At 36.1% G+C, this 27,020-nt stretch overlaps 7 protein-coding genes across 7 annotated transcripts; all 7 read right to left on the bottom strand.

Annotated features, from left to right (window-relative positions):
- Nucleotides 1-362: 362 nt before the first annotated feature.
- On the bottom strand, nt 363-2,575 carry LOC113499673 (UDP-glucuronosyltransferase 2B18-like). Its single transcript, XM_026880218.1, has 4 exons — nt 1,498-2,575; nt 1,123-1,345; nt 764-983; nt 363-670 (listed from the first exon to the last, which is right to left on the bottom strand). The coding sequence occupies exons 1-4, from the start codon at nt 2,326-2,328 to the stop codon at nt 382-384; spliced, it is 1,563 nt and encodes a 520-aa protein (XP_026736019.1). The 5' UTR covers nt 2,329-2,575; the 3' UTR covers nt 363-381.
- A 2,335-nt stretch (nt 2,576-4,910) lies between these two features.
- LOC113499666 (UDP-glucuronosyltransferase 2B7-like) lies at nt 4,911-7,677 on the bottom strand. Its single transcript, XM_026880207.1, has 4 exons — nt 6,359-7,677; nt 6,032-6,254; nt 5,729-5,948; nt 4,911-5,619 (listed from the first exon to the last, which is right to left on the bottom strand). The coding sequence occupies exons 1-4, from the start codon at nt 7,190-7,192 to the stop codon at nt 5,331-5,333; spliced, it is 1,566 nt and encodes a 521-aa protein (XP_026736008.1). The 5' UTR covers nt 7,193-7,677; the 3' UTR covers nt 4,911-5,330.
- Nucleotides 7,678-7,918: 241 nt separating this feature from the next.
- On the bottom strand, nt 7,919-9,829 carry LOC113499681 (UDP-glucuronosyltransferase 2B20-like). Its single transcript, XM_026880226.1, has 4 exons — nt 8,971-9,829; nt 8,673-8,895; nt 8,370-8,589; nt 7,919-8,289 (listed from the first exon to the last, which is right to left on the bottom strand). The coding sequence occupies exons 1-4, from the start codon at nt 9,793-9,795 to the stop codon at nt 8,007-8,009; spliced, it is 1,551 nt and encodes a 516-aa protein (XP_026736027.1). The 5' UTR covers nt 9,796-9,829; the 3' UTR covers nt 7,919-8,006.
- Nucleotides 9,830-11,459: 1,630 nt separating this feature from the next.
- LOC113499667 (UDP-glucuronosyltransferase 2B31-like) lies at nt 11,460-14,264 on the bottom strand. Its single transcript, XM_026880208.1, has 4 exons — nt 12,947-14,264; nt 12,618-12,840; nt 12,316-12,535; nt 11,460-12,222 (listed from the first exon to the last, which is right to left on the bottom strand). Exons 1-4 carry the CDS (start codon nt 13,778-13,780, stop codon nt 11,934-11,936), a joined length of 1,566 nt encoding a protein of 521 aa, XP_026736009.1. The 5' UTR covers nt 13,781-14,264; the 3' UTR covers nt 11,460-11,933.
- A 2,035-nt stretch (nt 14,265-16,299) lies between these two features.
- Nucleotides 16,300-18,445, bottom strand: LOC113499428 (UDP-glucuronosyltransferase 2B31-like). Its single transcript, XM_026879907.1, has 4 exons — nt 17,572-18,445; nt 17,011-17,233; nt 16,684-16,903; nt 16,300-16,609 (listed from the first exon to the last, which is right to left on the bottom strand). Exons 1-4 carry the CDS (start codon nt 18,397-18,399, stop codon nt 16,324-16,326), a joined length of 1,557 nt encoding a protein of 518 aa, XP_026735708.1. The 5' UTR covers nt 18,400-18,445; the 3' UTR covers nt 16,300-16,323.
- A 2,117-nt stretch (nt 18,446-20,562) lies between these two features.
- LOC113499424 (UDP-glucuronosyltransferase 2B20-like) lies at nt 20,563-22,572 on the bottom strand. The gene is made up of 4 exons (XM_026879904.1): nt 21,709-22,572; nt 21,411-21,633; nt 21,100-21,319; nt 20,563-20,980 (listed from the first exon to the last, which is right to left on the bottom strand). Exons 1-4 carry the CDS (start codon nt 22,540-22,542, stop codon nt 20,692-20,694), a joined length of 1,566 nt encoding a protein of 521 aa, XP_026735705.1. The 5' UTR covers nt 22,543-22,572; the 3' UTR covers nt 20,563-20,691.
- Nucleotides 22,573-24,917: 2,345 nt separating this feature from the next.
- LOC113499425 (UDP-glucuronosyltransferase 2B9-like) lies at nt 24,918-26,871 on the bottom strand. Its single transcript, XM_026879905.1, has 4 exons — nt 26,023-26,871; nt 25,725-25,947; nt 25,414-25,633; nt 24,918-25,298 (listed from the first exon to the last, which is right to left on the bottom strand). The coding sequence occupies exons 1-4, from the start codon at nt 26,854-26,856 to the stop codon at nt 25,010-25,012; spliced, it is 1,566 nt and encodes a 521-aa protein (XP_026735706.1). The 5' UTR covers nt 26,857-26,871; the 3' UTR covers nt 24,918-25,009.
- Between the last annotated feature and the right edge of the window lie 149 nt (nt 26,872-27,020).

Below are 27,020 nucleotides of genomic sequence, written 5' to 3' on the forward strand. Positions count from 1 at the left end.
TGATATAAATTTGGCAATTTTTTTCTTTAATACCAATATTTTTAACATTTATTGTTGTCATTTCTTGTTTGTAATATTATCTGTTCACTTAAGAGTATTGGGGTACTTGATGGTGTAGAAGAATACAATATTCGGATCATACGAACGCAAAACTTACAAACCTTACAACCTTACAAACTTTTCATCGAACTCCCAACCGTTAATCAGCAATGATGATTATCAAACTAAAATACCTTCGAGTTGATGTCGATAATCGATTTTTAGAACTTAGGCGTCATGTTAGGAAAAGACAATGAAAACATTGTTTTACAAATTACATAAGAAATTATAATATTTTGTATACAAAATTGATATAAGTAAGTATGGAATAATTTATATTAGCTACGTACTTTTTACTTTTACGGGAGTTAAGCGTTGCTTTAAGAAAAGCTGGTACGTTTTATAAACTATTAAACTTGTACTAAATAAAATGACTAATAATCCTGCCAGTAATGTGAGCACCAGTTCCAGTTCCAGGTACTCCGCCCACGAGATGTTGGCGGCGGGCGAGCGCAGGTGCTTCGCGCCGCCGTGCCGCAGCACGTACTCCGTCCACCACACGGCGCGCTCCAGTGGAGTCTGCACCTCGTCACGCATCAGACTGCGCAATTTGATTATATTCCGTCGAAAGCTAGAAATAAGACATGCAAAATATGAAATTGATACAGGATATACACTTACATTACATTCAAATACTGCGAAAAAAGACATCCTAAATTGTTACCTGTCATCTCCAATAACTTTGAGCAATGTATTTTTGAAAGTTTCTATAGTAATGTCTTCCAAGTCCAATCGAACACCGATTTTATGATAGACGTATTTTTCAACGTTAAACCATTGATCACCCAGCATTGGGACTCCAATCAATGGAACGCCAGCAGTTATCGCTTCGTCAGTTGATTGTAGACCTCCTTGTGTCACAAATACCTTAATTTTTGGATGCCCTGCAAAAAAATAGATGGACTTGGAATCATAGATCCTATTACTTTTATCTACCACCTACTGAATTACAAACACATTTCATTAAAACAGACTGTTAGCCTGTATATAATTCCAAATTCTAAAAACTTTGCGACGTCTTACTCAGTAAATCCGACTGCGGCAACCACTTTGAGATTCTGATGTTCTCAGTACGTCCAGGCAGCTCGTCTCCGTTCCACTTCCATAACACATCGTAAGGCAACTGAGAGAATGCTTTCACTAGGACTTTAATTCTATCAGCGGGTAGCATAGTTGGGTCCACATTGGTACCAAAACTTATATAAATCACACCGTTTTTCGATGAATCCAAATATGATTTAAGATCCTGAAATTGCAAAGTTTTTGATCACTTTGCGATATGTTAGTATTCTTAAGTAGCCAAAAGAACAAGAATAAAGAAATGTTCCGCTATAAATTATAAGTACGTAAAATTTAAGCTACTGCTAAAGCAACAATAACAATGTTCAAAATGAATACCTTGGGCAATTCTTTCTCCGGGTTTTGGTGCAGGCCCCCTGTGTAAACAACAGTAGGAGGAACTGGTCGAACACCTTCAAACACTGGATACACATTCAAGAACAGCATGTGTACATTGTCATAAAGTTCTGTCACAGTTGGTACGTCCGGTCCAAGAATTTCTTGCAATATTTTATTCTCTAGATGCGCATTATTGTGGTATATCCACTTCAACATGTAATGATTATACAGTTCCGTTATTTTCTCCCACATTGTCAAATGATTCAGTTTTTGCCGCATAATGTCTGGATAAAGAATAGGATGTGTTGGAGCTCCTATTGTTGCGAAATTGTCAAACACTCCTCCAAAAGAACTCATTTGTATGACTGGAGCTTTGAAAACATGAGAATATGCGAGAGATTGTCTAAAACATGCTTCCACAATTATTAAATCAAATTTCACATTTTTGTCGTTGATTAGAAGTTGCACATTTCCATCTTTTAACTGTTCTCCAAAAATTAAAGCAGACACTCTCAAATACGTTTTCATTTGAACTAGCAAATCATCCTTATTACCTTTTGGCATTTTACTCGTTTCTTGTATGAACATATTATACGATAAATCGTGAAGGTCGATTTCTGTCAGGTTAGCAGGAGCTCCTCCTTTCGGGAAGGCGGGATCTGTTGTGATGACGGTGACATCGTGTCCTCTCTTAGCGAGCTCTTGAGTCAAAGGTCGAAACACTACTTGATGGCTGATAGATGAGGTTGGAACCACTACTAATATCTTTGCTCCTTCATTTATATTCACAAAAAAAATGTAGCTTATAAATAAATGCACAAGGAATCGCATGTTACACGTTTACTGCTTGACGATTCAAATTTTACTGGTAGTTTCCAGTCCTAATACCCTTATATACTATTTTTATTTTAGTATCACTGTCATTGTCAAAAAAGGAAGTTAGGGCAGAGTCATCAAAATTAAAAGATAAATGCCAACTTTCGACTTTTGTCATGACTAGTAATTTTCCTATTTTTATTAAAATCTTATTAAACACTAATAAACGAAAAATGGGATTTTTACGTACAGCATTTGATTGTACAAATTAAAGTGAAATATGACAAACATTTCTTAAAAAAAAATCATTTAAAATAAAAGTAACTGAAATTGATCAGGATGCTTGTTTCTATAATTCTTGATTTAAGAAAAAATCAAGAATTATAGAAACAAGCATGAAAAAGCATTAAAAAGGTTAAAACATGTATTTTTTAAATTTTGTACATATTTGTCATGGCACATAGAACTTTAACACAGCATGCCTTTGAGCAGATCTCTGTACATAAGACCCTTGGGTAAGTAATGCTATTTTTTAGGAATTGGCTCATAAATGCTTATAGACACACTTTTGCACTTTCCCAGATTATCGGAAAAATTTCAGTTTTACTATGTCATCTGAAAAGTGGAAAAAAAAATGTTTGATAAGACTCGTTGTGTACATGAATTGTAAATATTTTAAAAAATCAGTGATCATGCATGACTTTATTCATATCAATAAATGACTAGCAAGATTTAAATAGCGAAACGAAAAGATGATAAGTACATTGATAAATGTTATCATCATTTATCGACAGATAATTTAGCAGTATCTGTAAAATTGGAATAATCCTATACATGCTTATACGAAACCACTTGTCGAACCTCTACACATCTTCTTATGTTACTTGAAGACCAGAAAATCATGTAAGATAAAGGCTAATGAAACTTAGCTTGCTAAAATAATCTATACTAATTTATAAAGCTGAAGAGTTTGTTTGTTTGTTTGTTTGAACGCACTAATCTCAGGAACTTCTGGACCAAATTGAAAAATTATTTTTGTGTTGAATAGACCATTCATCGAGGAAGGCTTAAGGCTATAAACCATCACGCTGCGACTAATAGGAGCGAAAATACAATGGAAAATGTGAAAAAAAAACAGGGCGGCTATAAATCATAACTTACATTTTCTACCCACGGGGACGAAGTCACGGGCAACAGCTAGTTTATGATAAAAATTAAAGAGACAGGGAATGTCTCCTCTTCTCCGTTCCTCTATTTTTAAATGGTGATATTGGAATCACGGTCATCAATTAACACCCCGTTGGGTGTTCGAAGAAAGAGATACGACTATTAAATAAGTCTTTTTAAAGGTTTACAAGTGCAGCACGTAGAGCCTTTATTGAGAATTTTAATCTAAAATGTGCTGTCTAGTTGTAATATCCAGCTACGTTCTATGCGGGAAATCCAAGTTAGGTGCAGAACTATGGAGCAATATGGATAAAGAGATAAAGTAGTCTAAAAAGTATAATGATGAAGCTACGATATGCAGCAGATGGGCCGAGACCGGCGCGAGCGGCTATAGATGTCAACCCGAGGTAACCCGAGGTATCCATGGAACGACAAAGATTTCGCCTTCTTGGGTCTCAGTCGGGGTAGGTTTCCTCGTTATTACGCTACTAGATAGCCCTGATGACATATTGGCTCTATCAACCCTTCTCCGTGACCCTCTCGACCATACAGATTCCGTTACATCGCTTCTCATAAACAGCTACCGTTTTAATGATTCGAACCATTCCTTCATTCCCTACCTTACCTTTTATATCTTAAGCTTTGAAAAAGCATGTTCATATGACAGTTCACTTCACCAATTTAACGGTAGACGTAATAAGAAAAAAAGAATAAAAAACTATGAACTAGATTTAATGGTAACGTAGTCAAACGCTACGCAATTTTACCAGTCCAAGGAAAGAAGACTTTGTGGGTGGCCATGGCCAATCTGCGGTTCTTTGTGGTACAATTTATTAGTGCCAATAATTTAGAGTTGTGTGTGTGATAAAGTCATGAATTCTACAGTACAACCAGTACGACAACTAGTTACTAGTGCCTACAAGCAGCACCCGTTCACGATAAAACATGGACAGCTGTTACCCTCCTTACCATATTACTGAGTCTTATTGTAGAATGCAATGAACTGATGACAATGCCAATGACAAGAAAAGACAACCATTCCTATTCAAAGGCTCGTATTATACCTATATATGAGGTATTTTATATATGAGAAAACATGGATTATAAACACTCGCTTGAAAACTATGTATTTCAAATTATTTTTTATTTCTCTCTTTCTAAGTATTTTTACTTGAATCAGAAAATATGCTTCTAGCTTTGTAATTGGCTGCTCATGTTTAACCCTTTTATATAGAAACTGGCATTGGAATATGTTCACTCTGAAAATCGCCAGATCCTGGTCTTCCACCAATCAATTGGAAGCGAACATCATAAAACACCATATACTCACCGTGTTAGGCTTAGTTAAAAGTTTAATACAAAAAAAAACTTAAAATGCCTTTAGATCGTCCTTTGAAGCGTAAGCAAGGTAAAAAATCAAAAGCAATTAACTTGATTCACAATAATATATTTTCAATAATTGAGAAAAACAAACATTGTGTTGCAAAAAAAATAATTTGGTCTTCTAACTTCAGTACAACATAAATACACTAATCACAGTTTTTTATAACTGTGAAAGGCCTATAATATACAAAGTATGTTTGTTTCCTCTCCACACTCGGACTGCAAGACCGATCAAAATAAAATTACCACAAAGGCTACATTTTATTCGTGAGTAAAATTAAATAAATCTTTAAATTACGACTGCGTCTGCTCATTAAATGAGTAGACTCGAATTTGAGTCCTTAATTATTTCTTTCTGAACATGAAAATTATACAAAGACGAACTCGATTCGATTCAGTCTTTACTGGTCAACCATAGGGTCATTCAGACACGGCAAGAAGTATTTATTAGGACACAAAATTTTTACCTACGAACTTTTCAATTTTACTGGAGCTGAAATTGGTTTGAAGAAATACTTGAATAATTTATACGATATAACTCCAAAAGTAAATAGAACGACTAATAGTCCTGCCAGTAATGTGAGCACCAGTTCCAGTTCTAGGTACTCCCACCACGAGATGTTGGCGGCGGGCGAGCGCAGGTGCTTCGCGCCGCCGTGCCGCAGCACGTACTCCGTCCACCACACGGCGCGCTCCAGTGGAGTCTGCACCTCATCATGCATCAGAGTACGCAGTCTTACTACATTTTGTCTGTAACTGAAAGATACAAACGAATATAAAAACACGTTACACTATGATAGTACGTAGAATGCAAGTATAACAACATCAAGAACTAAAAGTGAATAGTGCTACGCAAAAGATATACCTGTCATTTTTTATAATCTTCAGCAGTGCGTTTTTGAAGTTTTCGACTGTCATGTCATCTAAGTCAAATCCAATACCGATATTATGTGTAACATATTTTTCAACGTTGAACCATTGATCGCCCCACATTGGGATCCCAATCAAAGGAACGCCAGCAGTTATTGCTTCATCTGTAGATTGTAGACCTCCTTGCGTCACGAAAACTTTTATTTTAGGATGTTCTGCAAAAAAAGAAGACTTAGGTCAAGTCGCTGTGTTGTTTTGCTGCATCTAAAAGCTTTAAAAAGTGATGTCTAGTACTCACTGAGTAGATCTGACTGCGGCAACCACTTTGAGATTCTGATGTTTGCAGTACGTCCAGGCAGCTCGTCTCCGTTCCACTTCCATAACACATCGTAAGGCAGCTGAGAGAATGCTTTCACGAGGACTTGGAGTCTATCAGCGGGGAGCCCAGCTGGGTCCATGTTTGTGCCGAAACTGATGTAAATAACACCGTTTTTGGAAGAATCCAAATATGATTTCAGATCCTGAAATCAAAAGACAAATGTATTTTCGACGGATTGTAATGGAATTGGAATGGCAGAAAAAGTTGGAATATTTTTTTGCTGAATAATTAAAATGTTATAATTACCTTAGGCAGTTCTTTCTGTTGGATCTGATGCAGACCACTCGTGAACACAACGGTTGGTGGAACAGGTCGTATACCCACAAACACTGGATTCACATTCAAGAACAGCATATCCACATTATTGGCCAGTTCTGTGACACTCGGTACATCTGGTCCAACAATTTCTCGTAAAATTTTATCTTCTAGATGTCTGCTTTCGTAATGCATATATTCAAGCATATAATGGGTATAGAGTTCCGTTAGTTTTTCGTACATTGTGAGATTGTTTAACTTTTGTCGTAGAATTTTTGGATAAAGAAGGGGGTGTGTTGGAGCTCCGATAATTTGGAAGTTGTCAAACATTACCCCAAAAGAACTCATTTGAATAACTGGAGCTTTGAAAATATGAGAAAACACTAGCGCTTGTCTGACACCTGCTTCTAAGATCAACAGATCGAATTTCTGATTTTTATCTTTAATCAAACGTTGCACACTTTCGTCTTTTAACTGCTTACCGAAAAGTTTAGGCCAAAACTTATAAAATATTCTGAAATTATTTAACATGTCCTTCTTATTACCTTTTGGCATTTTGCTTATTTCGTCTATGAAACCTTTGTACGTTAAATCGTGAAGATCGATTTCTGTCAGATTAGCAGGAGCTCCTCCTTTCGGGAAGGCGGGATCTGTTGTGATGATTGTGACATCATGTCCTCTTTTGGCGAGCTCTTGACTCAGAGGTCGGAAAACAACTTGGTGACTGACAGATGCTGTTGGAACCACTACCAATATTCTTGCTGCTTCATTGGAATTCACAATGAAAATGGAATATAAAAATAATATATGCCCAAAGACCCGCATGGTTACACTTTCACAGATTGATGACAATTGGTATATTTTAAATTTATTGTTTTTATATACGGATTTATACAGATACCGTTATCTATCGTGTAGTAAATATTCACAAATGTCATAGCTGAAAAAGCAGCATGACGAAGACTTACAAAAAATGTGTGATAAAAACGACTAATGCGTCTATACTTTGCGTCGGCTAGATAATAAATTGCGATTTTCAATGACTTGTTAATTTGGATGCTCTACCCTTCTCCTTTAGTTTTGTTTATCACTTGTAAAGATAATTACGATGATAATTTCGATTATTTGACATTTTTTTTAAGATAAGATATACTCGTATATCGCAGCAAATTTGTTTTATTACTTTTTTATCATGCCGTGCATTACAGCTGTAGTTTGTTGTTGCTGTGTTCATAATATTTTGGGGCATACAACGTACTTATTATTAAAATCATGTTTTTGTAATAATTCATTAAGATTTTCATAATTTATCTTTTTAACTTTAATTCAAAATTAGTTCGGAGTTTTATTAAAAAACCAAAGTGGGTAATTTTTTGTGCGCAAATTAAAAAAAAAATACACAGTATAACTTAATGTAGGTATCTACGTTTTAAATTAAATAACAATCTTGCAACTTAATTATGTGTACCTTATTATGATAATTTCACATTGGAAGTAAAAAAGACATTTAAAGGGAATTAAGAATAAAAAAAAAGAATCTCGAAGTTCCACATTATAATTAAAATCTAAACATACATTCAAATCGTCGTTACGTTGCCTTCTTAAGATTTAAAAAGCGTTTCACATAATATTTATAGGTCTAATGCTCGGCGCATTTTTCTTTATTATTACTGAAAAAGTGCTTGTATAATGCAAATAGTATCATCACAAATACGGTTATAATGCTAAAGAGTCCTGCCAGTAATGTGAGCACCAGTTCCAGTTCTAGGTACTCCGCCCACGAGATGTTGGCGGCGGGCGAGCGCAGGTGCTTCGCGCCGCCGTGCCGCAGCACGTACTCCGTCCACCACACGGCGCGCTCCAGTGGAGTCTGCACCTCGTCACGCATGAACCCCCGCAGTTTGATTATATTCTGACGATAGCTAAACGGATAAAGCCCTCATGGTTTGAAAACAATAAGTCCGAAAAAGACTATGAAAATAACATTAGTCACGATTGATACCTGTCATCGTTGATAACTTTCAGGATCGAGCTTTTGAAATTTTCAACTGTCATGTCACCCAAATCCAATCGAAGACCGATCTTATGATATACGTATTCCTCAACGTTGTACCACTGATCAGCCACCATGGGAACTCCAATCAGTGGAACGCCAGCAGTAATCGCTTCGTCAGTAGATTGGAGACCTCCTTGTGTCACAAATAACTTGAGTTTAGGATGCCCTGAAAATATTAAAAACTTGTTATGAGTCACATACAATAATCCTTCATTAAATTTTTCAATAATCCTTAATATTGGCACTTACTCAGTAGATCTGACTGCGGCAACCACTTTGAGATTCTGATGTTCTCAGTACGGCCAGGCAGCTCGTCTCCATTCCACTTCCATAACACATCGTAAGGCAACTGAGAGAATGCTTCCACTAGTACTTGGATTCTGTCGGCAGGCAACATAGTAGGGTCTACATTTGTACCAAAACTCATGTAAATCACACCATTTTGTGAAGAGTCTAAATAAGATTTGAGATCCTGCAATCATAATAATTAGTAGCCACTGTTTTAAAGAGGCTTACAAAATTAACTTGGTCGAAATGCAAGAGGTACCTGAGGCAACTCCTTCTCCGAGTTTTGGTGCAGGCCACCCATGTAGATGACGTTGGGTGGAACTGGTCGAATACCTTCAAACACTGGATACATATTTAAAAACAGCAGATCTACTTTATTATATAGTTCTGTAACAGATGGGATGTTTGATCCAAAATGTTTCTGAAGCATTTTATCTTCCAAACGTATACTATCGTAAAATAACTTCTGAACTATGTAGTAGGTATACGATTCTGTTATTTTCTCCCACATAGTAAGATTGTTCAGTCTTTGGCGATTAACAGTTGGATATAGAATAGGATGAGTTGGGATCCCGAATGCTTCGCTGTTATGAAATAAAGCCCCAAGAGAACTCATAAGAATTACAGGTGCATCATAAATATAAGTGAACGCTAATGCAGGTCTAACCCGAGCTTCTATAATTAACAAATCAAATTTCTGATTTTTATCTTCAATCAAACGTCGCACACTCTCAGCACTTAGTTGTTTATCAACAGCCTCTACATTAAAGGAAATCAGCTTTTCAATTTGTTGCCGCATATCATTTGCATGTCCTCTTGGTACATTCGCTGCATACTGTACATATAATTGGTATGATACATCATGAACGTCGATTTCTGTGAGGTTAGCAGGGGCTTCTCCTTTCGGGAAGGCAGGATCTGTTGTGATGACGGTGACATCGTGTCCTCTCTTAGCTAGCTCTTGAGTCAAACGTCGGAACACAACCTGGTGACTGATTGAAGGCGTTGGAAACACACCCAATATCCTCGCCGCTTCACTAGTTTTTGTAAAAAATAAACACGTTAATAAGTACAAAATGTGCATGTTTTTACCTTCACAAACTTGTTAAGACTAATTTAGAAACAGAATTGGCACGTGCTGCATTGCACTTTACGTGCCAAGTCGTATAGTTTCTATTTATAATATTGATTCGACTATGAAATGCGTACCTACTTCATCCAAAACTAGCGCTCTAGCAATCAAGCGCTTTATACCCATAAAAATATAAATTAAAAAAGCGTTACCTAAGTTTTATATGTTCTAAGAACCAACTCATTTCTTATGATGTTCCCCTGAGGCGTGCTCAACGACTGGCAATATGTGACATGTGGCTGATAAGGACTTTTACACATGCAAAAGATTAGGGTGAACATGATGGAAAAACTATGGTCTAGAAGTACGGGTTTCGGGTGACTATGATACGAAAAATACTTAGATTTGAAATGAAAAAACATAAAATGTAGTTTTGTTTGCATGGTTTCTATTCTGTAAGCAAATTCTTCATCACCCGTTTTTATTATTTCATTCGGGGAGTTTATACGATTTGGGACAATATTCTAGAATATATATTTTTTTTTAAATACACAAGACTTTTTTTGTTTAACTTATAAAGCGGACTATAACACTTGATAAGACCTCCTTAATGTTTCAAAAGGACTTCTTAAGATATTGTCAAAATGAATCGTATCTTTGTGAACATCTTGAAATCCATCCATTGAAAAGACGTGAGAAGGCAAAATTTCAAGGCTATTGTTGATAAATATTATCATAATTTGGGAACAGACATCTTAATTATAAATTTTGGAGATAACCTGATGACCTACAATTTTCGCGATGAATGGTGTACTATCAGAAGATGTGATCACACACGAATTATGACGTCAGAGATTAGTGGAGCAAAACTCAGGTCATCAAAGAACTGTGTGCGTTTAATAGGTTGCCAGGACAGTCCCACTGTTCTTCGTTTCCACATCTACTGTTTTCCACATTTACATGGATTCCCATTTACTCGTGACGTTGAATATTTTCTTACTCGACATCCATTTTTATCCCAAATAATTGAGTTTCAAATATAATGTGGTTGGCTTCCAGTTTAACCGGATGCATTCTTTTACCAGTGTTTCACAAGGAGCGATTGCCTATCTGACTTCATCAATACAGGTATCTCTTAGTAAGACTGTTTGTTTTTCTAGCTTCCAACTACCTACTATATGGCATATGATGGCTTAACTCTTTTTTTTATGGTGGAAAGTAGTCAAAAGATTTACGGTCTCGAAGTAGATGATCCCATCTGCCGCGCTGCACATGTGTTTTATATAAGCCCTTAATACACGACCATGACGCGCGTACACAGCGTTGTCATGCATCCTATTTTATTTATGTGTTATAACGAATTCGCAACATTGTAAGAAGCGGATGTCATCCATGTGTTTTTAAAGATTGTGTGTGAAATGTAACGGCCAACATACATCGACTTCTTGATCTGTAAACTATTCTCGCACATGACCAATAAAAGTAGAGATATTTATAAATTGTAAAAGGAACCCTTCTACCGAGGCACTACTTTCTGACTGTTTGTCCATCTGCAACCATTCTGTCTCAGGAACCATTCAAGTCACACAGTTAATTTTTTTCAAAATGTGTTCGTTATCGTCGTAAAAACGAATATTTTAAATAGCGAACATGGAGAGATCAAAAAAGTAACGACCTTTAGCGACAGTTAACAAATATATTTTATTAATGAGACAAAAACTTGGAATTACAAACTAAAACATATTCCTAGTGGAAAGGATATTGATTCAATCCCTTGTCTCGAGTATTCAAGATATGATTCTAAACCCTTAAAATAATGTTTCTTGATGTTTCATAGCAAAAAAAAAAAACAACGATACTATTCACTATGAGTAAAAGTACAGTAATTTTAAAATGGAATTAAGCGCGGTCAGAGGTTGAAAATTTTAAATCAGCCAATAAAGTACAGTACAGTAAAGTAACATTTACAGTACAAGTAAAGTTCAGTAACATTTTTGCGCGTAAATTTTAATATTACGATGCCTTTGATTTATAAAAAAAGGAAATTAACCCATGAGAACATAACTATGATCTGATGATGAACATTTTGCCTTAATTTAGTGAACATTTTGTAAGTAAAAACAACATTAAAATTCAACGAAACAATAATTTTACGTACTCTTTACTTTAACAGGACTCCAAAGGTTTGTAATGAAATACTTGTACAATTTATACACTATTAAACTAAAAGTAATTAAACCGACTAATAGTCCTGCCAGTAATGTGAGCACCAGTTCCAGTTCTAGATACTCCGCCCACGAGATGTTGGCGGCGGGCGAGCGTAGGTGCTTTGCGCCGCCGTGTCGCAGCACGTACTCCGTCCACCACACGGCGCGCTCCAGCGGAGTCTGCACCTCGTCATGAATCAGACTGCGAAGTCTCACTATGTTCTGTCTATAGCTGAAATTACAGAATAGACCAACAATGTTACAATACTGCGAGAAACGCAGAATTCAATAACAGAATAAGTAGAAAACATATAGTAAATCGTACCTGTCATCTTCAATAACTTTGAGCAGATTAGTTTTGAAGGATTCGACTGTTATATCCTCTAGGTCTATTCGGACTCCGATTTTATGACTAACATATTTTTCAACGTTAAACCATTGATCGCCTATCATTGGGACTCCAATCAGTGGAACGCCAGCAGTGATTGCTTCATCTGTTGATTGTAGTCCGCCTTGGGTCACGAAAACTTTCACGTTGGGATGTTCTGGTGGGATAAAACAATCAAATTTAATTATGTCAGAGTCTTAATGTTAAAGTAGAAGTATTTTATTAAGTCCAGTACTTACTGAGTAGATCAGACTGCGGCAACCATTTTGATATCTTGATATTCTTAGTACGTCCAGGCAGCTCATCTCCATTCCATTTCCATAAAACATCGTAAGGCAACTGAGAGAATGCTTTCACTAGGACTTGGATTCTGTCGGCTGGCAGTAGAGTAGGATCTACGTTTGTACCAAAACTGATGTATATCACACCATTTTTCGAAGAGTCTAAGTATGTTTTTAGGTCCTGGAACCAAAATAATCAAGCTTACATATTTTTATTGATTTGAAAGTTATGGACGTATTCTCCAGTGCTTGTGATTCAATTTTATAAAATTAAATATTTTATTTACCTTAGGCAGTTCTTTCGGTGGGATTTGGTGCAAACCACCCGTGAACACAACAGTAGGAGGAACGGGTCGTATACCTTCAAACACTGGATGCACATTCAAAAATAGCATGTCCACATTGTCATATAGATCCACCACAGACGGTACATCTGGTCCAAGAACATCTTGTATGAGTTTATCCTCTTGGTGCCTATTAGCGTAATATAAACTTTCCATCGTATAATATTTATATACTTCCCTTAATTTTTCAAACATTGTGAGATTGTTTAACTTTTCTCGTATCACTGTTGGATAAATAAGAGGATGTGTTGGAGCTCCTATAATTTCGAAATTGTCATAGACAACCCCAAAAGAACTCATTTGAATAACTGGTGCTTTAAAAATGTGAGAAAATACCAGCGCTTGCCTGACACCTGCTTCTAAGATCAGTAGATCAAACTTCTGATTTTTATCTTTAATCAAACGTTGCACGCCTGCATCTTTTAATTGCTCGCCAAAAATCTTAGGCCAAAATTGCATAAATAATATAAAAGTTTGCAACATGTCCTCCTTATTACCTTTCGGTAATTTTTTCATTTCTTGTTTGAAAAGTGTATACGACAAATCGTGAAGATCTATTTCTGTCAGGTTAGCAGGAGCACCTCCTTTTGGGAAGGCGGGATCAGCTGTGATGACGGTGACATCGTGCCCTCTCTTAGCTAGTTCTTGAGTCAGAGGTCGGAAAACTACCTGATGGCTGATGGAAGGCATTGGCACCACGACCAATATCCTTGCTGCTTCATTTATATTCACGATAAAAATAAAACTGAATAGCAAAATATACGCAGAAACGCTCATGATTAAACATTCACAACTGGATAATGGTTAGTATGTTATGCGTGTCGTTTAGTTAAAAGGCTTTTATATATTGATTATCCTTGATACGACTATCTAGAGTTAGTTAAAACGAACGAATGACGTTGCTGAAAAACAGACTAAGGTAGAGTTACAAAAATAAATGATAGGCAGTAATCTTTACTATTTCGTATCCACTAGTGACTAGATGATTAAAATGCGATTCGCGATGACTAGTAATGTTACAGACTTTTTATCGCTTTGTCTATATCACGCAATGATAAATTTGATAACTTTGATTGAAACTACGTTATCAAACATTGTTTATGTACTTCAAACTGTCAATTAAACATACTATTTCGAGGTCAGTGATGCACCGTGATTCCTTTATCCAAAATCTGCTTCACTAGACTTAACTCTGCCTTATCCACTGTTGAAATAAATCATCATTATTGGTACTTATTTTTAACTTATTTGTATTCATCAGGAGTCATCGGCCTAGCCTTTTCCCAACTATGTTGGGTTCGGCTACCAGTCCAACCGGTTTCAGCTAAGTACCAGTGTTTTACAAGGTGCGACTGCCTATCTGATCACCTTAACCCAGTTATCTGGGCAACACGATACCCCTTGGTTAGACTGGCTGTCAGACTTTTTCAAGCTTCTGACTACCTGTAACGACTGTCAAAGATGTAGGAATAACAGCCGGGACCTACAATTTAACGTGCCTTCCGAAACACGGAGGAACTCGTTATGACCAAGATAGGTCACCCATCTACGGACCAACCGCGTCAAGCATAGCTTAACCTGTGATCGAATCACTTATGCGGTTATAGCTTAGCCACGAGCTCCTCCGGTATTCATCAGGAGTCTGATACTAAAATCTGTAGTGCTAAAATAGGTGTGCTAGTGATGTTGCTTATATTTTTTTGTAAGGATGTTTTCTGGTGATGACTGTCTGAAACGTTTATTGAATTTTTAAGGGTTTAGTGATTTTATTAAATCTATACTAATATATAAACCTGAAGAGTTTGTTTGTTAGTTTGAACGCGCTAATCTCAGGAACTACTGGTTCAAATTGAAAAAACATTTTTGTGTTCAATAGACCATTCGTCGAGGAAGGTTCTAGGCTAAATAACATCACGCTGCAACTAATAGGAGCGAAGATACAATGGAAAATGTGGCAAAAACGGGGAATAATATTCATCTTCGAGGGCTTCCGTTCATATATTCCTAACTTATATCTTCTTACTAAGCGGACGGGGTCGACAGTCGGGGGCAACAGCTAGTTTTTCATATAACTCTATATTCATCTGGTTCCTTAACTGGACCGATTTCAACGAATTTTATGTTAGCGTTTGGGTGACGCCCTGGATGGTTCAGATTCATTTAAAAAAATGAAAAAAAAAAATGTTACTTTCTAAATAAAGAATAATGAACTTACTGCTCTTTTCCGCACGTAGACTCCTAGTCATCCCAATTGCTATTGTGCGTCGGGTGACATAGGGTAGAATAATGAACGCCGTAGAGTGCCGAGCGGTGCATTTTTCTTAACGCAAAAAAAATACTTCTTCAACCTCACCACTTTTCATCCAAAACAGTTCAATGTTCAATCCAAATCTTGAATAGTAAATGATCCTAATTAACACAATTTTCTTTTAATACAGATTTACTTTAATATGTGGAACTAGCTGTTGCCCGCGACTTCGTCCCCGTGGGTAGAAGATATATGTTATGATTTATTCCAGCCCTATTTTTTCATATTTTCCTCTGTATCGTCGTATAATAGGATTAGTCGCAGCGTGATGGTTTATAGCCTAAAGCCTTCCTCGATGAATGGTCTATTCAACACAAAAATAATTTTTCAATTTGGGCCAGTAGTTCTTGAGATTAGCGCGTTCAAACAAACAAACAAACTCTTCAGCTTTACATATTAGTATAGATAATAACAACTCTACCCTTGAAAGTTTGCACACAACTCGTTACAGAAGAAACAAAAATGTAATGCTTTGTAATAATTTTTGGATGTTATCCTTCACTTTATCATAATCTTTATAACATGCCGTCTTACACGTACTATATGTCACACTTTCCTGATTTTGTCAAGACATGAATTCGAAGCTACTTTTAAAAAGTACTACTTGCAACATCCAAGGATCCTAGTACCATAAATGGAATCCGCCCTACCCCGTGTGGCCGCTTTCTTTTTCTCGTAAATACAATTTTATTAAAACAGAAGCCACTCAGGGATGAATATCGCAAATTCATCTATAGTGTTTAGTTTTGATGTTATCATTATAATAAAATAAGTTTCGTTTCGAAAAGTAATGAGACAGATTAACTATAAAAAAATAACATTTATTAGTAATGATTTGACACAAAAATAATATCACGCGGAAAAATATGATTCATCCATTCCATTACTGCTTACAAAATATTTTTGTCCACATGACTAATCCAAATCAAAACTTCGCTGATCATTTGGTTATTCATGTCAATATTTTATTCTGTTTTTGTTATTTAAACTTCACTTTTATTATTTACTACATTTAAGCACGTTTCACTTTAATACTTGCGGCGTATTTTAAGAAGTGTTTGTATAATGCAAACAGTATCAAAACCAGTGCAGTCACAATGATGACGAGTCCTGCTAATAATGTGAGCACCAGTTCCAGTTCTAGATACTCCCACCACGAGATGTTGGCGGCGGGCGAGCGCAGGTGCTTCGCGCCGCCGTGCCGCAGCACGTACTCCGTCCACCACACGGCGCGCTCCAGTGGAGTCTGCACCTCGTCACGCATCAGACCACGCAGTTTGATTATATTCTGACGATAGCTAGAAAGAAAACGCAACGATGGTATAAAAAGCTGTGAATATAAGTCTAAAATAATAAATTATCCCAAATATACCTTTCATCTCCCATAACTTTAAGGAGCGTGTTTTTGAAATTTTCAACTGTAATGTCATCCAAATCCAATCGAACACCAATCTTGTGATATTCATATTTCTCCACATTGTACCACTGATCGCCCAGCATGGGAACTCCAATCAATGGAACGCCGGCAGTTATAGCTTCATCTGTAGATTGTAGACCTCCTTGTGTTACGAACACTTTGATTTTGGGATGCTCTAAAATTATAATTAGATATATTTAAATAAACAATAAACATTCGATAAATCATAAAAAAATGGTATTAAATAAATTTTAATCATAATGCCTATTTGTTTTAACTCACTGAGTAAATCTGACTGCGGCAACCACTTTGAGATTCTAATGTTTTCAGTACGGCCAGGCAGCTCGTCTCCGTTCCACTTCCATAACACATCGTAAGGCAACTGAGAGAATGCTTTCACTAGCACTTGGATTCTTTCTGGAGGCAATTGAGTTGGATCTACGTTGGTGCCAAAACTGATGTAAATCACACCATTTTTTGAAGAGTCTAAATATGATTTAAGATCCTGAAATTATAACATTAATAAGTTGCTGTTTTAAACATCTTAGAAGAAAAAGTAATGATGATTTTTTTTTATTATTAGAAATCTATTTCTATCAATACACCTACACAACCCAGATATTATGAACACTTAAAATACGAATAAAACAATAATTAAAATAAAGCCTCAAAAAATTATCGGTATCGCTGCATGCTGGGAGTGTGCCCAAAAGGCTGGCAGCGTTTCCACGTTGAATGGCAATGCTGCTACTTATGTGTGATGTTTTCTTTAGACATATTTTTTCTTGGAAATTAACAGATTTTTTAATGCATATTAATAAAATAATTAAATATAAAAAGTACCTTAGGTAACTCCTTTTCCTGGTTTTGGTGCAGGCCTCCTGTGTAAATAACATTCGGTGGAACTGGCCGAATACCTTCAAACACTGGATACACATTCAAGAACAGCATATCTACTTTATTGTTTAGTTCTAATACTGATGGGATATCGGGTCCAAAATTTTTCTTCAGAATTTGATCTTCGAAGTGTCTATTTTGATAATGTATATCCAGAATTTTGTAGTGGGTATACAATTCCCATATTTTCTCCCACATGGAAAGATTCTTCAGTTTTTGACGAAAAATGCTTGGATAAAGTATAGGATGTGTTGGAGCCCCTACTGTTGCGCTATTGTCAAACATAGCGCCCAGAGAACTCATAAGAATCACAGGCGCATCGTATAGATACGAGAACCCCAACGCGGGTCTAACCCAAGCTTCCAAAATTAACAAATCAAATTTCTTATTTTTGTCTTCAATCAAACGTCGCACAGCTTCATCGTTCAGTTGTTTATCGACAATCTTAGTAAGAAAGGGTAAGGACTCTTCCATTTGATGTATAACATCATTTTTGTTCCCTCTTGGTATGTCGTTAATGATCTCTTGATAAATGTTGTATGAGATATCGTGGACGTCAATTTCTGTCAGGTTAGCAGGTGCTCCTCCTTTCGGGAAGGCGGGATCTGTTGTGATGACGGTGACATCGTGCCCTCTCTTAGCTAGCTCCTGAATCAGAGGTCGGAACACTACTTGGTGGCTGATTGAAGGCGTTGGAAACACTCCTAATATTCTAGCCGCTTCATTTGTATTTACAATTAAAATTAAACTCGTTAGTAAACACAAGAGACCCATGTTGAAACGTGCTGCTATTTTCCTTGACTAATAGATAACATCCTTTAGTGTTTGTATTTATACATATAATTTGTTCGATTAAAATCTCATGATCATGATGAATAGAAAATCCACAATTACATTACCCAGGTAGATATCACAGCGGATTTATCGCTTTAAAGCCATGGAAACGATCGGAGTATTTATGCCTGCTTTGAATCATTTTTAGTTTAATGGTGAAAAAAAAATACAACTCCTTCTATTCACCATACAGAAATAGTGTTCTAGTTTTAAAACAGATCAAGTAAAATTGGCAATGGAAAAAAATATTTGCAAAATTTGGTCACCCAAATTTATGACCATAGCAAGTAGATTATTTTTATTTTTCGTTGTTATAGTGGCAACAGAAATACAACGACGGATTGATAGACGCAGCGGAAACTCAGTCCATAGGGTTTCATTTTGAACCTTTAAGCACAAGATCTTAAAAAACAATAAGGTTTAGTAATTTACACACTCTAATTAATACTTAAAGATATTCCTGCTTATTCCATACTTATTCCTATAGGGAAACCTATCTCATTATTCTTAATCACTTATAGGTCTCCGTCGTGTCCTTGAAAAATTCTTAGGTATGCTCGTTTCCTTATGACGTAGGTTATCGATGTTAGCACTTTAATTACCTTGAATTGGGTTTGTCCAAGCAGTAATGTTGCTTGATAGCGCTCGTTTATGCTTGCATGACATGTATAAAAAAAACATGAAAAATGACTTTCTTCACTAATTCTTGCTCATCATTTAGATGATTCTGTTTAGGCAAAATGACAAGTACATTGATAAAATATAATCGAAATTCATCAATTTGTAAATTTTGAAGATAATCCGATGTCGGATCGTTTATCAGACAGGTGCAGTCATGATTGATCACAAATTATATCTTTACTGACCGCGATATTGACCATGTGGTTAATTAGATAATAGAGATTATTAGGAACATCATTTTTGAGAGATAACGTATGTTCATAATTACGATTTAAAAAAAAGGAATATCCATGATTCATGATTCTCGATTTTTTTTTATCTTTATTTCACATATTTAAGTATGTTATAAGTTAAGTAAAAAAAACCGTTGCAATTGTTTGACTGTGGGGTTAAATCATTTAAATTACTAAATAAAACCCTTATTATTATTATTGCTTAGGTTCATCTATATTATTAAAAAAACTTTGCACTCCGTGATACATTACCAAACTTATATTTTCAAAAATATTTTCCTATTTTCCCTTGTGTAAAATGTCAAGTTTGCTACCTCTTACAGTTGCGAGCATATGGAGAGGCCTATGATGCTGAGGCTGAGATGATAATGATGATAGTTGCAACTTTATAGATAGTACGATAATATAGACAAGCATTTGTGCTATAGATCTGGTCAATTAAACAAAGTTCACAGCTGGATGGGTTGCATCGGTTAAAATGTACTTCTTACGGTAATCGTACCGAACAGACGAAAACGGAACAACATTATTGAGGCCCTGCTGTCTATCTATCCGACGGTCACCGGGTTTTTTTCATTTTAGAAATGATGTTTTTCTTTTGTCGCTATAACTACAAATATAGCTGATTACAGATTGAGATAAACTAACTGTTGTTAAGGTCATATATTTTTAGGGTGGCAAATTAATCGATTAATCTAAGAAAAATAAGAAATCTAATTAATTGGTCACCCATAAATGTACCTTCAGTGTCGCGAGTCCGACTCTCACTTGACCAGTTTTCTAATCTCTCTCCACTACTAACTCGATATACAATAATTTATTTCGCAAGACAAATGGCCGAAACAACATAGGTCAATTATACTAACTTTCAAATTCAAAAACTTTTAAGGTTAAAGAATTTAACGCTTTCAATTTTCAGCTGTATGAACGGTTACATTTAGACTAAGATACTGCCAATCCGATTTGATCATTTTTTTTTTTATGTAGCCTGCTTTAGATCCCACTGCTGGGCAAAGGCCTCCCCCTTACTCTTCCACACTATTTGATCAATAATTCATTAAAATTCATTTATTGCAGACAAATATGTTGCCTATCCAATCACCAATTTCGATCACATGAAAAATTTCACAACGAGAGAATGGACAAATTGAAATAGATTTGGAAGGAGAAAAAGAAATTGGTGCACAAGTATAGTTTATCTTAAGAATTTTATTAAAAAAAAAAATCTGTAGTCTTTCCTCACAAAATGTATTGTAACACGACAATTTTGTAGTGCAAGACAGTGTTACTTTTAAATATATGTATGAGAGTGTAAAACCTACGAACTTTTAACTTTAACAGAAATTAAACATTTTTTACTTATATACTTAAACAATTTGTACGTTATGAAAATAAAAGCAGATACAACGACTAATAGTCCTGCCAGTAATGTGAGCACCAGTTCCAGTTCCAGGTACTCCGCCCACGAGATGTTGGCGGCGGGCGAGCGCAGGTGCTTCGCGCCGCCGTGCCGTAGCACGTACTCCGTCCACCACACGGCGCGCTCCAGCGGAGACTGAAACTCGTCACGCATCAAGCGACGAAGTTTTACGATACTTTGTCTGTAGCTGAAACACAATAATAATTATATGATTTACCCGATACCGCTATAGTAATATAACGCTCAGGGTTAGTAAAATTAACATGCAATGGTCAAGAGTATGATAGAACTCTGAAAGTCTCGTACCTGTCGTCTTGAATTACTTTGAGCAGAGTATTTTTGAAGGATTCGACTGTTATATCATCCAAGTCCAATCCAACTCCTATGTTGTGAGTTAAATATTTTTCAACGTTAAACCATTGATCGCCTAACATTGGTATTCCAATCAATGGCACGCCAGCAGTGATTGCTTCATCTGTAGATTGTAGGCCTCCTTGTGTTACAAAAACTTTAATTTTAGGATGTCCTGGAAGAATAAAACAATTAATATTACGAAACATTTTTTTGAAAGTATCATTATTAATGAAATTTTTCGTTAAACAAAAGCCAGTACTCACTCAATAAATCTGACTGCGGCAACCACTTTGAAATTCTGATGTTCTCAGTACGTCCAGGCAGTTCGTCTCCGTTCCACTTCCATAACACATCGTAAGGTAACTGAGAGAATGCTTTCACTAGTACTTGGATTCTTTCGGCTGGCAGTAGAGTAGGATCCACATTGGTACCAAAACTGATGTAAATCACACCTTTTTTTGAAGAGTCTAAATATGATTTGAGATCCTGAAACCAAAGTCACTAAATAAATAAAAAATCGACGAAATCGTATTCGTTTCTCAATAAATTGTTTGTTTTTACCTTAGGCAGCTCTTTCGGAGGGATTTGGTGCAGACCATTTGTGAACACAACGGTTGGTGGAACAGGTCGTATACCCACAAACACTGGATTCACATTCAAGAACAGCATATCCACATTATTGGCCAGTTCTGTGACACTCGGTACATCTGGTCCAACAATTTCTCGTAAAACTTTATCTTCTAGATGTCTGCTTTCGTAATAAAGACTTTCAATCGTATAATGCTTATACAGTTCCATAATTTTTCCATACATTGTGAGATTGTGTATCTTTTGCTGAAGTACTGTTGGATACAGAAACAGATGTGTTGGAGCTCCTATAGTTGGGAAATTGTCCAAGTAACCCCCAAAAGAACTCATTTGGATAACTGGAGCTTTGAAAATGTGAGAAAACACAAGCGCCTGTCTGATACCTGCTTCTAAGATCAGTAAATCAAACTTCTGATTTTTATCTTTGATCAAACGTTGCACGCTTGCGTCTTTTAATTGCTCACCGAAAACTGTAGGCCAAAATTTGAAAAATGCTCTGAACATAGTAATCATGTCTTCTTTATTACCTCTTGGTACCTTATTACTTTCTTCTATGAACAGATTATACGATAAATCATGAAGGTCTATTTCTGTCAGGTTAGCAGGAGCTCCTCCTTTCGGGAAGGCGGGATCTGTTGTGATGAATGTGACATCGTGTCCTCTCCTGGCTAGCTCTTGTGTCAGAACTCGAAACACTACTTGATGACTGATAGAAGGCGTTGGAACCACTACCAATATTCTCGCTGCTTCATTTATGTTCAAGATGAAAAGTAAACTCAAAAACAAGGTATACACAAAGACACGCATGTTTACACTTTCTCAACTGGATGACAATTAGTTAATTATAATGCTTTATATATTGTTTTGGTGCTGATATCACTATCAAAAGGAAGTAAAATAGCTATTTGTAGTGACTTGCAAGGTTTATAAGGGTCTGCTCACACATAGACTTGAAGAAGAAGATACCGAAAGGCTTGTGATTGAGCACCGCACCGCATCCTGCTGCCATCCTGCTGCAGTCTATGCAAAGGTTGTAAAGATTACGGAACCCAATCTATTATCATATTTTTAATTCGATCGAGCTTTATCAATTCTACAGGAGATTTGGACTGAAATAGTTGTGGCAAGTTACCACGCATTCCAGACATTTCCAGAGGTTGAGTAGTCTGTGGCTACGTAATATTAAATTATCAATTTTTCGCAATTAAATTAAAATTTTCATAATAAAAAACTCTTTCAAAATTTTCTCTCAGTGTCGCGTGTGAATTGACCCTAGCGTATATCTTAGTGTATGTGTGCGTGTGTGATGATAACTTAGGTTCCAAATTATTAATGAAAGATTACACCTGCACATATTGATGTTTGCGATTATCACGATGATTCTTTATTGGTTTTTTGATTTTATACGCGCCTTTATATAGATAAAAATGAAGTGAACTGGAGTGGAATTATCTGTCTATTTGCGTATCAGTCTTCACTTAAGATAACAGAATACAGTGAGAAAGATTTCGAGCAAAGTGATTGGCTCCGATACGCTTTTGTTAACTCTACCTGGAGTGAAAACGCACTTTTATTTTAATATTAGCTCTTGTTTGAAACATCTCTTTGATACATTATTTCTATATTTGTCTGTAGCGCTTAAGCAGATTGCAGCAGCCTTGCTCCTGGTAGTACTTAAAAATGTGTCATTAAAAACTGTTCAGGTATTTCCGAGACGTTTCAACATTGTTGTCTTTTAAAAAATACTATAAACTAGCTTGTATTTGAAGCATGTTTCTTAATTTTTCATTTTATAATATACTAGCTGTTGCCCGCGACTTCGTCTGCGTGGTTAGAAGATATAAGTTATGACTTTTTCTTCGCTCCTATTGGTCGCAGCGTGATGATATATATATAGCCTAAAACCTTTTTCGATGAATGGTCTATTCAACACAAAAATATTTTTTCAATTTGAACCAGTAGATCCTGAGATTAGCGCGTTCAAACAAACAAACAAACTCTTCAGCTTTATATATTAGTATATAGATGCCAACGATATCTTCGCTACGTTTCATCGATTTTTAATTTCTCGCGCGGAGATTTTAATATTACGATAACTCATTACCTATTAACTTTTTTGGTGTAGTGTAAAAGGCAATTTTGTTCTATATTACATGCATAATATATCCAACTTATTTATTTGGATAAGGATTAATACTGTATTGTTAAGAATAGGTTCGTAAATAACCCATAATTTTACTGTATTAAAAAACACATAAAAATGGTTATTGTGGGTTATCCTTGGAAGATAGACATATACCACCGCGGACTTTTTTGTAGATCTACTAAAGAGGTACAAACCCGCCATACATTGTTTTGTTGTAACTCAAAAGGTTTTGGCAGCGTTCTCGAGGAAAGCTCTCGAATGGCTTAATTTTTTCCGACATGTTTAACTAATATCGTTGTAATATCGTCAGTTTACACAAAACCTAAACTTATTATACACTAAAACCTTCCTCAAGAATTGCTCTGACTATTGTTGAAAACCGCATAAAAATCCGTTCAGTATTTTTCTAGTTTATCGCTAACAGACAGACAGACAAACAGACGCGGCGGGGGACTTTGTTTTATAATATGTAAGGATAACATTTTTTTTAATTATACTTTCTAAAAAATAAAACTAAAATGTCATGATAATATCTAATGACATCTTATTTTTACGAAAGAGTTAAACAGTCCCATGGATAGAAACTTTACGGACGTAGTCACAATATTTATTCGAAGTTTGTTAGTTTCCTCTCTGTATATGTCAATCCATTTAACAAATCTTAGAAATCCAGTCTGACCTCGCTATCTTTCTTTCTTTATATTGCGCTTGGTTTGCTGCCGTGGCCATCGTTTCATTGATAGGTCTTGTTAATTGAAGTGGTACTTATAGAAGAAAAATCATCATCCATAGTCAGGCCCTAAGATAGACCTGACTGTATTGGGGGAGGCCTACGTTCAGCAGTGGACGGCGATAGGCTGAGATGATGATGATGATGATGAGTCAGGCCCTTGGTCTGTATAGAATTACATTCGAATCACATGAAAAATTTCACAACGAGAGAATGGACAAATTGAAATAGATTTGGAAGGAGAAAAAGAAATTGGTGCACAAGTATAGTTTATCTTAAGAATTTTATTAAAAAAAAAATCTGTAGTCTTTCCTCACAAAATGTATTGTAACACGACAATTTTGTAGTGCAAGACAGTGTTACTTTTAAATATATGTATATCTATGAGAGTGTAAAACCTACGAACTTTTAACTTTAACAGAAATTAAACATTTTTTACTTATAAACTTAAACAATTTATACGTTATAAAAATAAAAGCAGATACAACGACTAATAGTCCTGCCAGTAATGTGAGCACCAGTTCCAGTTCCAGGTACTCCGCCCACGAGATGTTGGCGGCGGGCGAGCGCAGGTGCTTCGCGCCGCCGTGCCGCAGCACGTACTCCGTCCACCACACGGCGCGCTCCAGCGGAGACTGAAACTCGTCACGCATCAAGCGACGAAGTTTTACGATACTTTGTCTGTAGCTGAAATACAATAATATATGATTTACCAGATACCGCTATAGTAATATAACGCTCAGGGTTAGTAAAATTAACATGCAATGGTCAAGAGTATGATAGAACTCTGAAAGTCTCGTACCTGTCGTCTTGAATTACTTTGAGCAGAGTATTTTTGAAGGATTCGACTGTTATATCATCCAAGTCCAATCCAACTCCTATGTTGTGAGTTAAATATTTTTCAACGTTAAACCATTGATCGCCTAACATTGGTATTCCAATCAATGGCACGCCAGCAGTGATTGCTTCATCTGTAGATTGTAGGCCTCCTTGTGTTACAAAAACTTTAATTTTAGGATGTCCTGGAAGAATAAAACAATTAATATTACGAATCATTTTTTTGAAAGTATCATTATTAATGAATTTTTTTGTTAAACAAAAGCCAGTACTCACTCAATAAATCTGACTGCGGTAACCACTTTGAGATTCTGATGTTCTCAGTACGTCCAGGCAGCTCGTCTCCGTTCCACTTCCATAACACATCGTAAGGTAACTGAGAGAATGCTTTCACTAGTACTTGGATTCTTTCGGCTGGCAGTAGAGTAGGATCCACGTTGGTACCAAAACTGATGTAAATCACACCTTTTTTTGAAGAGTCTAAATATGATTTGAGATCCTGAAACCAAAGTCACTAAATAAATAAAAAATCGACGAAATCGTATTCGTTTCTCAATAAATTGTTTGTTTTTACCTTAGGCAGCTCTTTCGGAGGGATTTGGTGCAGACCATTTGTGAACACAACGGTTGGTGGAACAGGTCGTATACCCACAAACACTGGATTCACATTCAAGAACAGCATATCCACATTATTGGCCAGTTCTGTGACACTCGGTACATCTGGTCCAACAATTTCTCGTAAAACTTTATCTTCTAGATGTCTGCTTTCGTAATAAAGACTGTCAACCGTATAATGCTTATACACTTCCATAATTTTTTCATACATTGTGAGATTGTGTATCTTTTGTAGAAGTACTGTTGGATACAGAAACAGATGTGTTGGAGCTCCTATAGTTGGGAAATTGTCCAAGTAACCCCCAAAAGAACTCATTTGGATAACTGGAGCTTTGAAAATGTGAGAAAACACAAGCGTCTGTCTGATACCTGCTTCTAAGATCAGTAAATCAAACTTCTGATTTTTATCTTTGATCAAACGTTGCACGCTTGCGTCTTTTAATTGCTCACCGAAAACTGTAGGCCAAAATTTGAAAAATGCTCTGAACATAGTAATCATGTCTTCTTTATTACCTCTTGGTACCTTGTTAATTTCTTCTGTGAACAGATTATACGATAAATCATGAAGGTCTATTTCTGTCAGGTTAGCAGGAGCTCCTCCTTTCGGGAAGGCGGGATCTGTTGTGATGAATGTGACATCGTGTCCTCTCCTGGCTAGCTCTTGTGTCAGAACTCGAAACACTACTTGATGACTGATAGAAGGCGTTGGAACCACTACCAATATTCTCGCTGCTTCATTTATGTTCAAAATGAAAAGTAAACTCAAAAACAAGATATACACAAAGACACGCATGTTTACACTTTCTCAACTGGATGACAATTAGTTAATTATAATGCTTTATATATTGTTTTGGTGCTGATATCACTATCAAAAGGAAGTAAAATAGCTATTTGTAGTGACTTGCAAGATTTATAAGGGTCTGCTCACACATAGACTTGAAGAAGAAGATACCGAAA

The sequence above is a fragment of the Trichoplusia ni genome, chromosome 12 (assembly GCF_003590095.1).
Source record: "Trichoplusia ni isolate ovarian cell line Hi5 chromosome 12, tn1, whole genome shotgun sequence".
In the NCBI taxonomy this organism is placed as follows: domain Eukaryota; kingdom Metazoa; phylum Arthropoda; class Insecta; order Lepidoptera; family Noctuidae; genus Trichoplusia; species Trichoplusia ni.